Source organism: Scyliorhinus canicula, chromosome 15, assembly GCF_902713615.1.
Source record: "Scyliorhinus canicula chromosome 15, sScyCan1.1, whole genome shotgun sequence".
In the NCBI taxonomy this organism is placed as follows: domain Eukaryota; kingdom Metazoa; phylum Chordata; class Chondrichthyes; order Carcharhiniformes; family Scyliorhinidae; genus Scyliorhinus; species Scyliorhinus canicula.
In genome coordinates, this window is record NC_052160.1 from 41,594,536 (window position 1) to 41,611,685 (window position 17,150).

The 17,150-nt window shown below is 46.4% G+C and overlaps 2 protein-coding genes across 6 annotated transcripts in view; both read right to left on the reverse strand.

Moving 5' to 3' along the window:
* Window positions 1–2,846, reverse strand: part of cog7 (component of oligomeric golgi complex 7) — a 75,943-nt gene extending 73,097 nt beyond the window's left edge. For 2 of the 4 annotated variants that reach the window (XM_038820469.1, XM_038820468.1), the window contains exon 1: window positions 2,735–2,846. The gene's annotated coding sequence lies outside the window, so the exon portion shown is untranslated. Of the gene's footprint in view, window positions 1–2,662 lie in introns of all 4 variants that reach the window. The other 2 variants (XM_038820467.1, XM_038820466.1) reach the window with 1 other exon arrangement.
* A 2,701-nt stretch (window positions 2,847–5,547) lies between these two features.
* LOC119978212 (ADP-ribosylation factor-binding protein GGA1-like) overlaps window positions 5,548–17,150 on the reverse strand; it is a 42,268-nt gene continuing 30,665 nt past the window's right edge. For both annotated transcript variants that reach the window (XM_038819654.1, XM_038819655.1), the window contains exons 12-17: window positions 16,445–16,506; window positions 16,038–16,165; window positions 15,107–15,411; window positions 11,897–12,066; window positions 11,566–11,676; window positions 5,548–9,344 (exon numbers count right to left, since the gene is read on the reverse strand). In XM_038819654.1, the coding sequence (XP_038675582.1) occupies window positions 9,234–9,344; window positions 11,566–11,676; window positions 11,897–12,066; window positions 15,107–15,411; window positions 16,038–16,165; window positions 16,445–16,506 (887 nt within the window). In that variant the 3' untranslated portion in view covers window positions 5,548–9,233. The remainder of the gene's footprint in view (window positions 9,345–11,565; window positions 11,677–11,896; window positions 12,067–15,106; window positions 15,412–16,037; window positions 16,166–16,444; window positions 16,507–17,150) is intronic.

Sequence of the window (17,150 nt, forward strand, 5' to 3'; positions counted from 1 at the left end):
GCCTGCTGGCATGGCGTTCCCTTGCGTCGGCCAGCCTCTCGGCGCAGCACTCCCCCTATGCTGACCCACTGGATGGCACATCAGTCCCTTGCGGTCACCCTCCCTTGCGCTGGCCATCCCTCCGCACTGATAACTCGGCGCTCCCTCCGCGCTGACCCTCCAGACAACTCGGCGCTCCCTCCGCGCTGACCCTCCAGACAAAGCGGTGCTCCCTCCGCACTGACCCTCCTGACAGGACAGCACTCCTTCCGCACTGACCCTCCTGACAGCACAGCGCTCCCTCCGCATTGACCCTCCTGACAACTCAGCGTTCCCTCCACGCTGACCCTCCTGACAGCGTGGCACTCCCTCCGCGCTGACCCTCCTAACAGCGTGGCACTCCCTCCGCGCAGACTCCCCTGACAGCGCGGTGCTCCCTCCGTGCTGACCCTCCAGACAGCATGGCACTCCCTCCGCGCTGACCTTCCTGACTACTCAGCGCTCCCACCGTGCTGACCATCCTGACAGCACAGCACTCCCTCCGCGCTGACCCTCCTGACAGCGCAGCACTCCCTCCGCGCTGACCCTCCTGACAGTGCAGCACTCCCTCCGCGCTGACCATCCTGACAGCACAGCACTCCCTCCGCGCTGACCATCCTGACAGCACAGCACTCCCTCTGCGCTGACCCTCCTGACAGCACAGCACTCCCTCCGCGCTGACCCTCCTGACAGCGTGGCACTCCCTCCGTGCTGACCCTCCTGACAGTGCGGTGCTCCCTCCGCGCTGACCCTCCTGACAGCACAGCACTCCCTCCGCGCTGACCCTCCTGACAGCGTGGCACTCCCTCCGCGCTGACCATCCTGACACGCCCTCCGCGCTGACTCCCCTGACAGCGCAATGCTCCCTCCGCGCTGACTCCCCTGACAGCGTGGCACTCCCTCCGCGCTGAACCTCCTGACACCGCAGCACTCCCTCCGCGCTGACCCTCCTGACAGTGCAGCACTCCCTCCGCGCTGACCCTCCTGACAGTGCAGCACTCCCTCCACGCTGACCCTCCTGACAGCACAGTACCCTCTGCATTGACCCCCCTGACAGTGCAGCACTTCCTCCGCGCTGACCCTCCTGACAGCACAGTACCCTCTGCATTGACCCCCCTGACAGTGCAGCACTCCCTCCACGCTGACCCTCCTGACAGCACAGTACCCTCTGCATTGACCCCCCTGACAGTGCAGCACTCCCTCCGTGCTGACCCTCCTGACAGCACAGCACTCCCTCCGCGCTGACCCTCCTGACAGTGCAGCACTCCCTCCGCGCTGACCAACCTGACAGCGTGACACTCCCTCCACGCTGACCCTCCTGACAGCACAACATTCCTTCCGCGCTGACCCTCCTGACAGCACAGCACTCCCTCCGCGCTGACCCTCCGCGCTGACCCTCCTGACAGCGTGGCACTCCCTCTGCGCTGACTCCCCTGACAGCGCGATGCTCCCTCCGTGCTGACCCTCCTGATTGCATGATGCTCCCTCCGTGCTGACCCCCCTGACAGCGCGATGCTCCCTCCGTGCTGACCCTCCTGACAGCGTGACACTCCCTCTGCGCTGACTCCACTGACAGCGTGGTACTCACTCCGCGCTGATCCACCTGACAGCACAGCACTCCCTCCGCGCTGACCCACCTGACAGCACAGCACCCTCTGCATTGACCCTCCTGACAGCACAGCACTCCCTCCGCGCTGACCCACCTGACAGCACAGCACTCCCTCCGCGCTGACCCTCCTGACAGCACAGCACCCTCTGCATTGACCCTCCTGACAGCACAGCATTCCCTCAGTGCTGACCCTCTGACAGTGTAGTATTCCCTCAGTACTGACCCTCCTGACAGTGCGGCACTCCCTCAGTACTGACCCTCTGACAATGCAGCACTCCCTCAGTACTGACCCTCTGACAATGCAGCACTCCCTCAGTACTGACCCTCTGACACTGCAGCACTTCCTCTGTACTGACCCTCTGACAGTGTAGCACTCCCTCAGTACTGACCCTGACAGTGCAGCACTCCCTCAGTACTGACCCTGACAGTGCAGCACTCCCTCAGTACTGACCCTCTGACAGTGCAGCTCTCCCTCAGTACTGACCCTCTGACAGTGCAGCACTCCCTCAGTACTGACCCTCTGACAGTGCAGCATTCCCTCAGTACTGACCCTCTGACGGTGCAGCATTCCCTCAGTACTGACCCTCTGACAGTGCGGCACTCCCCCAGTACTGACCCTCTGACAGTGCGGCATTCCCTCAGTACTGACCCTCTGACGGTGCAGCATTCCCTCAGTACTGACCCTCTGACAGTGCGGCACTCCCCCAGTACTGACCCTCTGACAGTGCGGCATTCCCTCAGTACTGACCCTGACAGTGCAGCTCTCCCTCAGTACTGACCCTCTGACAGTGCGGCTCTACCTCTACTGACCCTCTGACAGTGCAGCACTCCCTCAGTACTGACCCTCTGACAGTGCTGCAGGGTGTTATCCTGGATTTTGTGCTCTAGTGTCTGGAGTGGGTGGTGAACCCACTGCCTCCTAACTGGAGGAGTGAAGGTTGTCCACTCTGCCAGACTGACACTGAGCTAAAGAGCGAACTCTCCAAAGAGCCAGATCAGGTGCAATCGGCTGAATGGCCTCATTATGTTCAGTACCTCAGACCGCTGAATCCCCAAACCCGAATCCCAATGCCATCCCGGTGAGGATTGAAGAACGCGACTTGGTACCTGCCCCCGGACTCGGCTCCTGCCCCGTCAATAAACCAAAAACTCGGCGAAGGAAACAGGAAAAGCCGCGGCTCCTCCGCCACGCAACCGGAAAGTGGATCGCACCCGGCCGCTGTCGCAAATCACACGCCGTAAAATATCCCTTGGAACCACGCGGTCGCCATCTTGGTAAGGACACATTCCCCATTGAATCAGGTTTAAACTCTGGAGCTTGGCAATTAGCAAACCAAAATCATGCAGGGGCCAATTGGAGGTCAAGTGCCTTTCCTTAAGTGTGCACACCCTATAAACGAATACACAAGTACATATATCATTGAGAGATGAAGACCCTCTGGATTTTTCAGCACCTGCCCTATAGTTTCAATACCTTAATGTGAACCAGAATATATATACCCTGGCGTGGTGATCTATGTAGACAACTTTAATATCTTTGCACCATTTGTAATTTGTACTCTTCTGCGTTCTTGATTCACCAGAGTTGGTCCCTGTGGTGATATGCATCACTGTAAATACACAAGGGGTTAATGTAAATACACATAGACTAGATAGACACTAGAGGGAGCACCAGAGACATGACACACAGACATTCAACCAATAGGTCAGTAAGATAGGACACGACCAATGGACATTCAAGATACACACAGAGGTGACACTACCACAGGAGGGCATTACACCAACCCATATACAAGGACACAGCAAACATGATCTTTCTCTTTCCAGTGGAGACACTCAGTGAGTACACATGGTTGATTAGAAACACATCACACCCACCACCTGGATTGTAGCAGACTGGTTCGTCAGTCTGAGTAGCTATCGCAGGATTAACAGGAGAGTCGAATCCAAATTGGAGAATCGTTAACAGTTTAATAAATGTGTTAAAGCTATCTCCAAGTCTGAACCTTCCTTTGTCAGAGTGCACATCAAGGAAGCAGCTTATGCTACGTCAAGAGCATAACAAAACAGTCCCCTGGCTTGATGGTAATGGTAGGATGAGGAAAAGGCAGTACCATGAGTTTTCTGATTGTGGTGGAATACAGTTCAGCTGTATGCCCAATTGTGAGCTGCTAGACCTGTTTCTGAATCTGTCCCATACATAACACGGCAAGGGTGAAGATGGAACTTTAATGCCACAAGGAATCCATGGTGACCACTCCTAACAATGGACAAACACATTGGTGAGGATGAGGCCAAGTTAGAACATAGAACAGTACAGCACAGAACAGGCCCTTCGGCCCTCAATGTTGTGCCGAGCAATGATCACCCTACTCAAACCCACGTATCCACCCTATACCCGGAACCCAACAACTCCCCCCCTTAACCTTACTATTAGGACACTACGGGCAATTTAGCATGGCCAATCCACCTAATCTGCACATCTTTGGACTTTGTTTTTGTCCCTTGTGTTTGTTCTCTCACCATATAGCCAGCCCACTCTGGCAGATCTGCACTTCACCCACTCTTGATGATGGATATTGAAGGTTCCCATCTTGGGTTCATTTTGTACATTCTTGTTCATTGCTTCTTCCAAGTCGTGTTCAACATGGAGGTAGGTAGTAATCAACAAGAGATTTCCTTGCCTACGTTTGACCTGATGCCATTATACTTCATGGGTCTAGAATCAATGGTTAAGGCCCCTCAGTCCATTTCCTCCTGACTATATACCATTGTACCACCTCGCACATTATTGTTGGTGATGGGAGTCTGGGATATGGTCTGAGCTATAAGGTATGATGCAGTGAGTATTATGTCAGGGTGTTGTTAACTAGTCTGTAGTACAGCTCTTACAATTTTACAGATGTTAGAACTATGCAGGCTCAATAGGGCAAGATGTGCGATTGTCATATCTGACGCCTAGCTTGATGCTGGTTAGTTCATCTGGTTTTATTCATACTCAATATTCTTTTGTCTTACAAACACAGAAAATGCTGTTAAATCTCAGCAGGTCTGACAACATCTGTGAAGAGAACAGAGCTAACGTTCCGAGTCTGGATGACTCGTCTTTCTTTTGGCTTGCTAAGTAATTTCAGAGTGCAATTAAGAATCAACCACTTTGCTGAGTTTGGAATCACAGTGATAAGGACAGCAGTTTTCTTCCCCAAGATGTATTAGTGAGCCACATGGGTTTTTACATGTTTTGTTTCAGATTTATTGGATTTAAATTCCCCAGTTGGCATGGTGAGATTTGAACTCATGTCTCCATATTAGTCTACATCCCTAGTTCACTTGGCCCACAACATAACCATTTGCTCCCATTCTGATAATTAAGTATAACTGCCACTACCATAATTTGAATAACTCAAATTTAGAGTTGATAATAGTTACTTCACTATTGTTAAATGAACTAAAATCACTATTTTTTATGTAATAAGGCATTAAACTGTGACACGAGTTTGATTTCATCGCAGAAGCTGTTTTGTCCAATAATGACTGTGGTGAAGGAGCTGATCCTTCTTTAACACTTGAGATAACAGCTAGAATTTTTTTTTTAAAGTTTATTCATAAAATGTTTTTGAAACAGTAATATGGATTTTGTAAAGAGCTCTAACCTATTAAGGGATTAAGTGAACTAATGGGGTTTGAAACCAACTGTCAATCATTATTGGTTTATGTTTGAATACAATATCAAATCTCTTAATTTTTAAGAGTTTGCCTCCGTTTTGCTCAAGATAAAATATGTTGAAAGTTACTGACCTACCCCGAACACAAAGCGTCCCCCAGCAGCTAGTGTGGCTACACATTGCTGGGAGTCTGGATAGCGATCATCTGCAGGTCCCAGAGACAGTAGAGGACAAGAACGTACCAAAAAAAAAAGAGGCGGTTTAAAAGATTTATTTTACTCTCAGCAGATAGAAATACTAAAACAGACGTGGAGAACAGTATATCAAAGTAAAGCATGAAACTACCAGTTCACATAAAAGTGCATAATCAATGGCTCTGTTATAGCATACTGCCCAAGTACCAGAAACAGGAGGAGCATATCATAATTACTTGCATTCATATAGTGTACATAGTGCAGTAAAAGTCCCAAGGCACTTCACAGAAGTGTAATAAGAAAATAAATCAATACCAAGCCAAAGGAGACATCAGGACAGGTGAACTAAATGTATGGCCAAGAGGTAGGTTTAAAGGAGCATCATTAAGGAGAGAGATACAGAATAAGAAGTGAATTCCAGAGCTTAGGGCCTGGACAGCTGAAGGAACAGCAGTCATTGGTTAAGCCATTATAATCATGAGTTCATTTTCCAAGAGTCTCTATTGCATCTCCCTGGTACACACTCCCCTCAGTATAAGACTCTGAGTTATAACTTCGCCATCAAGAGAAAGGCAAGGAACCTACTGCACTATACAATGGAGAAGTCACATTTTATTGAAATGACAAGGATTTGAAAATTAAAACAAAATTGAACTTATGTGCAACAGTTCAGCAGTAGGAGCACCTTCTAATCATCCATCTAATCGTACAATCATGGTGATTCCCACCCTCTCCCATTGATTTTCACAGTAACTTCATTGCAGTGTTAATGTAAGCCTGCTTGTGACACTAATAAAGATTATTAGATTATTAAAGTGTAGGATTCAGGAAGGAGCATAGTACTCGGTTCCTGCACCTATAGATTTCAAGCAAGTCTCCCCACCCCCACCCCCTAGTGATTTAGCATACAATCCAGTGCACAAATTGCAGTCCTTTGCAACCTAAAATATCACGAAACTTCAATAAGTCTGCTACAAGGATAAAGGAATTTATTACGTGGAACCCAACTTCAGGCATGACCTAAAGTGCTCTAGATGCTTTGAATCTACTTTAAAGTGCAGACATTGTTAGGCAGAAACACCAGACATCATACACAGCATAATCCCACAATCTTTGTTGCTTGAGGGAGAAATGTTAGCCCAGGATGCTGGGAGAAATCCGTGCTCTCCTTTCAAATAGTGCCACAGGGTCTTTTACATCCACCGGATCAGACAGATAATATTCAACATCTAGTTGGAAAGATGCACTTCTGACAATACAGCACTTCCTCAGTATTGCACTGAGTATCAGCCCAGATTATGGGCTCAAATCTCTGGAATGGGACTTGAACCAAAAGTGAGAATGCTACCCACTAAGGAAAGGCTGACACAAATTAGATAGAAGAACATTAAAAATTATGGCATTGTTATACTCGACCAAGTAATTTCCAGGCTTCAAACTTCTAAATATCAGCTGGAGTGCACCTCTATATATTAACATGATTTTACATAATCTGGATGGTAATGTCATTTAAATGTTTGACAAATCTGCACAGATATAATGCCTGGCAGTTACATTATTGCATTTTCTAAAATTACAAAAATATATATATATAAATACACTTTGATTACATTTTCAAGATGTTTCTCTCCTTAAAAATGTATTTATTTGACTGTATCCAATAACTTCCTTTCGCTTTTTGTAAATTGTCTTTTAGCTTAGAAGTGGCTATGCAGAATTTCCAGATGGTATTTTCCAATGGCGTGAAGTCTCCTAAACCTTACTTTCTGACCACAAGTTAATTTCTTCTGTCAAGGGAATAAGGCAACTGCCACTCTCTGAGAACAGGTTGCTATTTCAATTAGGCACTCGAAAACAAGTTACTTTCTTCTGTACATTTTGAGCAATGCAAGCACAGAGAAAATTTAAGCCACAAGTGTCTAAACTGGACAACCAGTCACTTAATTTATGAAAACCCAGGCCCACAATGGCTGCTGGGAGTCTAGGTGTCACTGTCATCAACTGACCCTTATGCTATTCACACCATGTGCTTTCAACTCTGATTATTTCATCACTGGGGCTGGTTTAGCACAGGGCTAAAATCGCTGGCTTTGAAAGCAGACCAAGGCAGGCCAGCAGCACGGTTCAATTTCCATACTAGCCTCCCCGAACAGACACCAGAATGTGGCGACTAGGGGCTTTTCACAGTAACTTCATTTGAAGTCAACTTGTGGCAATAAGTGATTTGCACTTCATTTCATTTCATATGTAGTTAATTCACTGTTGGAGCAAAAGTTCAAATTACTCAAGGATGTGCAATGATTCGAGGAGTTGAATGGCCCATTTCTGTTCCTATGTTCACTCCTTCCCCAAACATTAGCGTCTTCTGTCACATTACCACAGTTGTTGACATATGGTGGATTACCACATTTTAGACAGCAACCAAACATCCAGCTGCAATTATTGCCAAGGATCCACGGTGTTAAGAGTTGGGGGACCTCGGAACTGAAAATTAAAAGGGCCATCATTCCCTTCTAGTGATTGTGTTTGTGCTTGGAGTTTAATTCTGTATCCAAAAGGTGTGAGTGATTGCAGTGAGGATATGTATACTGTGCTTTCCTCCTGGTTAGTTTGCTCCTGGATCAGTCCAAGTTGATCATTAACAGGTCCAGGCAATGGGCCCTTCAGGGTGTTGTTCATCCTGACTGCCTGCTTCTATTCCATGGTTACCCTTGCAACCCTGGAGAGGGAGCACACAATGTCCACTGGCACGCTTGAGATTTTCTGGATCGTGGGCTCCAGTGGGGGTTGGAGTGCATCATTACCCCTCTAAATGAAATTTTGTTTTAATAAGTTTTCTTTCATTTTGTTTTAGTTGTAATAATGTTAAAGTACCCCTTTTGATGGGGTTCATAACTTATTTATTCTTCAATTTATTTCTCATTATTTGAGTATACAAAGTATACATCATGCTTTGTAAACTAGTGACATCTGCTGGTAGAACACAAAAGCTCCAACACCCGAAATAATAACATCTGTGCAAATTTCCACTACTTCCATCTTCCAAGCAGTGGCTGCTAGATAGCCCTGCATCTAATCAAATAGAACTCCAACTCGTTGGTGGTGTGATGAATGAACTGCAACAGATCACTCCAGGGGTGAGGGTCAGGAAACTGAGTACTCCTGGTATAAGGGGGAAAAGTCATTGCATCAGGTCTGGTGGCCTCTCCAATACTCAGTGGGTAAATGGCACTTCAGAGTGTGGTACTGAGCCACACACATGAAAAGATATAACTGAGGTTGGGGAGGGTAGGGTGCAGGTCACAAAGTGAGAGCATGTTCCCAATTATTGATGTTGGGTGTACAATCTATCTGTATACGTGCTGTAACTGCTGTGGGTGGGGAGAGTAATCCAGCTGATGCTGGGTGTGCAGTACTTATGGTGGGTGGGCAGGGATTGCACTCCTACCTATGCAACATTGTGAGCAAGAGCGACCACATGTCTTCATCTGCTCGAGCACCAATTCTAGAGAAAGGAGTAAACAAGAAGCAACATAGCAAAATTGTGCCTGGAGCTGCCTAAAGTTGCAGCATTTCCTTGCAAAAATAAAATGATCCCAACAATTGTCAATCACTCTCAGAGTAGAATCTAATATAATTCAAGTGAATTCTGTTGTTAAGAAAAACGGTGATGATCTTTCATGTTTAGGGGTGGTGCTCTCAGTCTCTGCATCCTCCTATGGTTCTCATACTAATCCTGTTCACTTCTCACAGACTGCCCCAGGTCTCCGTCGCTGGGAATTCGGTAACCTCCCCGACTTCTGTGAAGGGCTGTTCTGCCAAAGTGTAGACTAGCTTAAAACGTAAACGAACCTTTTCCTGAAAATGGGCACAAAACATAATATAATAATTAATAAATAACCACAATCTACACACTGGGATTGCCAACTCTCCAGCTTTGTCCCGGGGTCTCCAGGAATGAAATTAGTCTCGAGGACACAGCTACGCGCAATTCTCAGGGGAAACATGATCATGGGGCATTAACATTTTCTTTGAATGCTTTTGTTTATTATTGAGAAAAATATTGGAGATGGGGAAAAGCCGTGACTGGTGGTCAAGAATCATCCAATCAATCGATGGTGAGCCTGCTCAATGTCCAATTGGCTTAGGAAGACAGAGCCTTGTATTGCTGAACCAATGGAGTTGGGGAGATAATGCATCATGAGGATGGGCCTGTTCAGAAGCCTATGTTGGGAGTGTGCAATGAGTTAGAGGTCACTTGACAAATACATTTCACCAATACATTCTCCCAAAGATAGAAACCCTGACATCAAGTTGACCCCTAACCTTTACACTGACCTCAGCCACAAGACTACAAGGTGCTTGTAATGGAACCAACTCTGTTTCACCAAAATAAACAATTTTCAACTCAATGAACATTGAGCAGGGCTGGACCATACTTCTCCTTGAGCCTATTCTGTCATTCAATATTATCATTGTTGATCTTTTAACTCCATTTTCCTGCCTGCTCCCTACATCACTCACTTCTCAAAGTCACCAAAAACATGTCAATCTCAGACTTGCATATCCTCAATCATGTAGCATACACAACCCTCTTGTGATAGAGAATTCCAAAGATTCACAACCTTTTCAGTAAGAACATTTCTTCTCATCCCAATCCTAAATGATCAACCCCTTATTCTGACTCAGTGCCCCCGTGTTCTAGATTTCAAGCCAGGGGATCACAATCTCTCACCATCCACACTGCCAGATTTCTCAAGAATCTTTCGATGAGATAACCTCTCATTCTTCTAAATTCAAGAGTGTGTGGGCCCAATTTACTCAGCCTCTCAACAATCTTCATTATACTGCCTCAAATGTAAATATATCCTTCCTTAAAATCCTTCCTTAAATTAGGAAGACCAAAAGCGTGTTTTTCTAATTGCGTGCTGCATCTGCAAGCTAACTTTTTCTGTTCCTTGTACAAACACATCCAACTCTGAACATCAACATCCAAAAGTTTCATGTTTTTAAAATAATATTCTGTTTAGGACCTCACACTTCTACACATTATACCCCTATTGTTCACCTTGTTGCCTATTCACTTAACCTGTCTGGATCCTCTGCAGCCTCTTTATGTCCTCCTTGCAGCTTGCATTACCTAGCTTTGTATTGTCAGGAAACTTAGATACATTGCTGCCTGTTTCTTTATCTAAGTCATTAATAGATTGTAAATAACAGAGGCTCCACCACTGACCATTGTGGCACTCCACTCTTTACAATTTTGGAGAGGAAGAAATGAGACAAAAGTAAAATTGTTAAAAACTATTTCCTTAGGGGAGCAGAAGTGGATCCAATTTGAGGTTTTGGATCAGGAGGGGCATCAGTGTTGCCTCAGAGTTTCCATTAATTGAAGATTAATCTCCTGGACACTTGTGCAGGAAGAATACTAACATGGCAAACAAAAAAATGTTGGCAATGGAGGGGAAAAGGCCAGTGACGAACCATCCAATCAGCTAAGGAAAGGTTGGTTTGCTTTCCAATGCATACCCCATGCAGTGAGTGGTTAGGATCTGGAAAGCACAGTCTCGGAGACAGCTTTCAAAAGGTAATTGGATAAATTACTTGAAGAGAAAAAAAATTGCATGGTGACAGGGAACGGATAGGTGAGTGGAACTAACGGAGTTGCTCTTGCAAAGATCCAGCATCAACACAATGGTCCAAATGGCCTCCTTCAGTGCTGCAGCCATTCTATGATTCAAAGGCAGTACGTGATCAAGTCAAGCGTATGGATAACCAATATCCAGGAACACAGTATTTGGCAAGGTCAAGAGAACAACCAACGAAATGGCCGGGGTTGACACGGTGACGCAGTGTTGACGGTGCCGAGGTCCCGGGTTCGATCCCGGCCGTGGGAGTTTGCACAATCTCCCAGTGTCTGCGTGGATCTCACCCCCACAACCTAAAGATACGCAGGGTAGGTGGACTGGCCACGCTAAATTGCCCCTATAAAAAAATGGCAGGTGGTAATGTAATTAAACTTTTCTGAATACTTCCAGAGTTGGTTTATTGAAAGCAAGATATCCATCAAATCCCTTACCTTCTGGGGGTTAGCAAGAAGCATAACCTGTGAGATGACAGGAGGTGGGAGTACAGGATTAAATGCAGGAAGCGCTGTGCCAGAGGCAGGCTGCAACTTCACCTTCATCACCTGGAAACAAACGAATACCCAGAGCAATGAGAGATCAGTCACAACTCCTCCAACGAAATACCAGGGAGGTCACACTGCAGCAGAGAAATGGAGCAGACCTCCCTCAGACACAAGGCACAGCTAAAGCACACATCAGCAAAAATCATACACAATTAAACGTGGATGTGATTTATATGAGTGAAGCGATATAAACACAAGCATCTGCAATGAACGGCCTTACCTTTGGCACTGCAGCTTGGAACATGATATTCTTTATGGGTGTTGGCGCTGAGCTCAACAGTGTGATGACAACAACCAAAAGATCAGGTCTCCCGGGTGGAGGGACTTTAGCAAAGTTGAACAGGACTCGGAAGCCATCTTTGTCGAAGACTGTAACGGGCGGAACAGTACCTGCGGGTTTAACAGGGAAGGATATTATGCCAGCTGTGCCACAGAGATATACACTGGGAGTGTGCCCTGCTCTTCTGGCTGATCTTGGCAGGATGAGGCTATGATGAGATCAGTGAAGATTGTATTGAACAGGGGAGCAGGCTTGAGGGGTTAAATCGCCTGCTTCAACCCCTAATTATTATGTTCTAAGAAAGAACTATTCTGTCTAAATCCACCATCCAGCTCTTGGTCTGTAGCCCTGTAGGCAACAGCACCTCAAGCACAAATCTGATGTTCTTAATTAATAAGGGGATCATAGGTTAAGGGGAGAAGGCAGGAGAATGGCCATGATTGAATGGTGGAGCAGACGCGCTGGGCCAAATGGCCAAATTTTGCTCCTACATCTTATGGTCTACAGTAAGCAGACTAAAACTGACCTCCTTACCCCATACTGGAAGGGGATGGTGGGAACATCTCTAATCCAGGCGTTCCATCTCTGATTGGTATCCAGAGCCCCATCATCAGCAGCCATATCTTCAGCTGCGGAGGGCTGAACCTCAGGAGTTCCATCCCTAAACGTCTCCATCTCTCTACCCATCTCTGACCCTAAACTTGTCCATCTCTCTGACCCTAAATTTCTCCATCTCTCTTCCTCTCTCTGGTCCTTTAAGACAATATTTTAAACTCACCTCTTTGACCAAGCTTTGGTTCACATGTACCCAAGTATCAAATTCTATCTGAATATACTCCTGCGAAGAATTTTGGGACAATTTACTGTCCTATATATTGAAGATCCTATATAAATGCTAGTTGTGGCTGTACCAGTTACTGAAGATAGCGGTAAAGCACAGATGAGGAGGGCCATTTGGCCCATCAAGTTGATCCACAGGTGCTCAATAGGAGTGTCTACATTCCATTTCCCTTCTTCAGTCCTTGCCAGGTACTGAGCCCTGTGTATTGTTGGGATTTTTAAAAATTTATAATACCCAATTCATTTATTTCCAATTAAAGGGCAATTTAGCGTGTCCAATCCACCTACCCTGAACATCTTTGGGTTGTGCGGGTGAAACCCACGCAGACACGGGGAGAATGTGCAAACTCCACACGGACAGTGACCCAGAGCCAGGATCGAACCTGGGACCTCAGCGCCATGAGGCCACAGGACTAACCCACTGTGCCACCGTGCTGCCCAGTGTATTAGAGTCATAGAGGTTTACAGCATGGAAACAGGCCCTTCAGCCCAGCTTGTCCATGCCGCCCAGTTTCTATCACTAAGCTAGTCCCACTTGCCCGCATTTGGCCCATATCCCTCTATACCCACCCTGCCCATTAAGGACAAAATTGTACCTGCCTCTACCACTGCCTCTGGCTGCCCGTTCCAGATGCTCACCACCCTCTGTGTGAAAAAACTTCCCCCTCTGGTCTCTTTTGTATCTCTCCCCTCTCACCTTAAACCTATGTCCTCTAGTTCTAGACTCCTCTACCTTTGGGGAAAGATGTCGATTTATCTACCTTATCGATGCTCCTCCATGGACAGCACCACACCACCTCCAGCAAACAAAACATAACTTCAAGACTGCAGCTTGAATACTTTAATCTTCTTTTAAATTAATGAAGTTGGAAAGAGATTTCTAGCCTGGGGTTAGGGGAATTTTGTTGACCTGCTGCTGACACTGTATCTATCAGGTAAAATTGCTATTGTTAGGATACGGTTGTAAACCTTTGTCCTGCGTGTTCTTCTTAACCCCTGTCCTGCTGACTGCCTTTGATCTACCGTCTTTTTGCTGGCGGCTACAACACTGAGATTTTTGCTTAACCTACGAACTTTAGGCAAACCTGAAACACCCCTGGTTTAATGGGCTTGCCCAGGACTTCCCTGTTGGTTTTGTGGCAGAGCCCATAATATCTATAATCAGTGTGATAGACTTGGCAAGCAGCCAATCAGTGAATCTGAAATTCTGAACTATCCCCTGTTGCTGCTTGTGATTGGTAGAGCCATTCAGAATCTTCTGGAAGAAAGGGGGGCCACCTTAAGAGCTCCATTTTCTCCTCAATTCTAATGAGTTCAGCCTGGAAGCAGCTGGAAGATACACTCTCTCTCTCTCTCTGCCAGGCGATTTTAAAAGCACCTAAAAGCACTCCTCTTTAAAAGACAGACAGCAGTCAGAACTGTGAAGGGAAAACTGCAAGCAGTTTCTCAACTAGGTCTGTGATTCTTTAATCCTCTGGCAGAATGGCAAAGAACCCAATCCGAGAACACTTTATGATATAGCCGGTGTTTCTATACAGAGATCAGGCAAACGTAAAACACTAAAATTCTCAGGTTTAAAAGCTTAGTAAAATCTCAGGGAGACAGGGGCTCTATCTAGTGGTCGGAGGTCAGAATTGCACTGACCCGAATCCTCTGTGTGAGCTCTATCTGGTGATCAGAGGTCAGAATTGCACCAACCTGAATCTCTTATAATGAACCAATTCCCCAGAGGTCCACATTTGGAGGAGCCTAGCACCTACAGAGGCCACAACTGCAGCAGCGAAGAGTCATCTCAACCCTTTCCCTTCAATTCCCATTATCCAAACCTTTTCTTCACTGTGTGTTTGTATTGTGTGTGTCTGGGTGGGACAGGCTTCTGGGTATAGGTAGACTAGTAGATCACTGTTCTGTTATTTCCTTTATATGTCCATTTTTTCCTCTTGATATATACAAATGTGTTAATGTTTTACTTGTAAATCTGGTGCCTGTAACTCATTGGAGCAGTCAAGGGTTAAAGATCTCAGGAAAACAATTGGTTAATTCACTTCTGTAGGGATTCCAGGGTGTGGGGAGCTGGAACAGACAGCACACTTGCCCAGGGTGTTGTATCAGTATGTCAAAGAGTGCTTGTTGACAACAGCCCTAAAGTTCACTAAGAAAACTGCATCTCCACCATTGAATGTGGTTATCATTTTGAACACCATTATTTCCCATTCCCACCTGTCAAAACACAGGAGGGTTGGAATCCCTCTCTATTGATGAACACAAATGGTCATGCCTTGTCTTTCCCATCTCTCATACTGCACCTACTTGCTTTGATGCTCTCCAAAGGCACATAGACGTTCTTCAAGGCGAGGTCATTGGTGCCAACTTGCTGGGGACTGGCAGGCGAGGGGTTCTGAGGCGAGACAGGCATAGTGTGCAGCAACTGGGATGGAGAGTCCTGGCAGAACCCTGGTGCTCCAGAAGATGGCATTGTCCATTGTGGGAGAAGAGCTGGTGCTGTGAGCTGAGCTGAAACTGCGGGAGCATTGGGATTCATGGCTGTAGCCAACTGGTACGTTAGAGCCTGGTTCTGAAGCTCGTTCAGCGTTGGTTTCACTTGCGGCTGGTCCCTGATCGGATAACGAAAATGATATTGTTTTTTTAAAGGAAGAAGAGGTTTAAATTCTTTAATTGTTTTTGATGCTTTGTTCCCTGAAATTTTTTTTTCATTTTGCTAAGAGCTCTGAGACACTTAGTTCTGCACTATCAGTGGGGAGCACTGAAAAAGTAGAATACTCCACTATCAACGGGGTAGCACTGAGGGGCTCGGGGTAGCACTGAGGGGCTCTGCACTGTCAGGGGGCAGCACTGAAGGTGTAGAGTACCCACTCTCAAAGGGGCAGCACCAGGGGAGCTCTGCACTGTCTGGGGGTAGCACCTGAGGGAGTGCTCAACTACCAAAGGGGCAGCACCAGGGGAGCTCAGCACTGTCAGGAGTTCTACTGAGAGTGTACAGCACCATCAGGAGTAGTACTGAAGGAATGTGGCACTATTGGGAGGCAATGCTGATGGAGCATGACACTGTCAGAGGGTAAGCACTGAGGGAGTGTTGAACTGTAGCTGGAGTAGTACTGAGGGAGTGCAATACTATTGGATGGCAGTATTGAGGGAGTGCAACAATGAGAGAGACAGAAAATGAACAATAGAGAGAAAAACAAATAGACAGAAAGTTGGAGGAATAGTTGCTGGTCCTCACCATCGGAATGCCGGAGCTCGAGGTCCCAGAGATTGTGCCATCAGTGTCCTCCCCAGCAGGTCCAGGCCAGCCAGGCCTCTACTCCCATTGGTCGTGGAGCTCGGTATGGTTACAGTCGGAGTTGCTTCCTGCAATATTAATGACACAGCAGCACACGGAGAATTACTTCACGAAATGTAACAGGAGCAAATCTTTATACAAGTTCTCTGTCTGGGGAGAAACGGATTCTGGGAGCATCAGGGAGGGGCTCCCTAAACCTTCTTTTGTGTGATACACTCACCCATTCAATCAACACATCAATCAAACACACTAACTCACTCAATATATCCAACACCTATTCAGTCTATCAAAGTATAGGTCATGCAGCAGAGGAAGAGGGAAGATACCCAGTTCCTTATGTGACTTACCTCAAAGGAGTTCCAATTGGCAGATCCTTGTTCTTGCCGCAGCAGGGGGGGGTCATTCAGGTCTGGAAGAGCAATGTGCCACTGAGTTACTATATAGAAGCCAGCCCCACCCTTCCAAACATTCAGCCCCTCACTGAGAGTGATCTCTTTGGGTAGCAATCCATTATTTGATCCATAATTCCTAGGAAAGAGTGATCAGTGGAGGCAACATCAACCAATTTTAATCTACATTTTAAATGATAGGATGTTTCCTGATTAACCAATGGGGGTAAAGAAGAAAAGCAGTCAATTATTCCAAAGCTTGTGTCACAGACCCCTGGGCTAATGTGCAGTCAATTCCAGCCTCACTTGACCCGGGGTCCCAACACCGGTGAAATTAAAGCTATTTAATGTTACGACACCCTGGGCGAGTGCGCAGTCAGTTCCAGCTCCACAGACGCCAGAGTCCCAACATAAGTGAATGAACCAATACTTTGTGTTACCCTGAGATCTGTAACCCTCGACTACTCCAATGAGTTACAGACACCAGATTTAGAAGTAGAACACCAACAAACTTCATTAATAAGAGGAAAAGATGAATATATAAAGGAAGAACAGAGCAATGGTCTACCGATCTATCTATTTCCAAAACCCCATCCCACCCGGACACACATAAAACAGACACATGTACGGGTAAGAGGATTTTTTAAAACGGGGATTAAAGGGA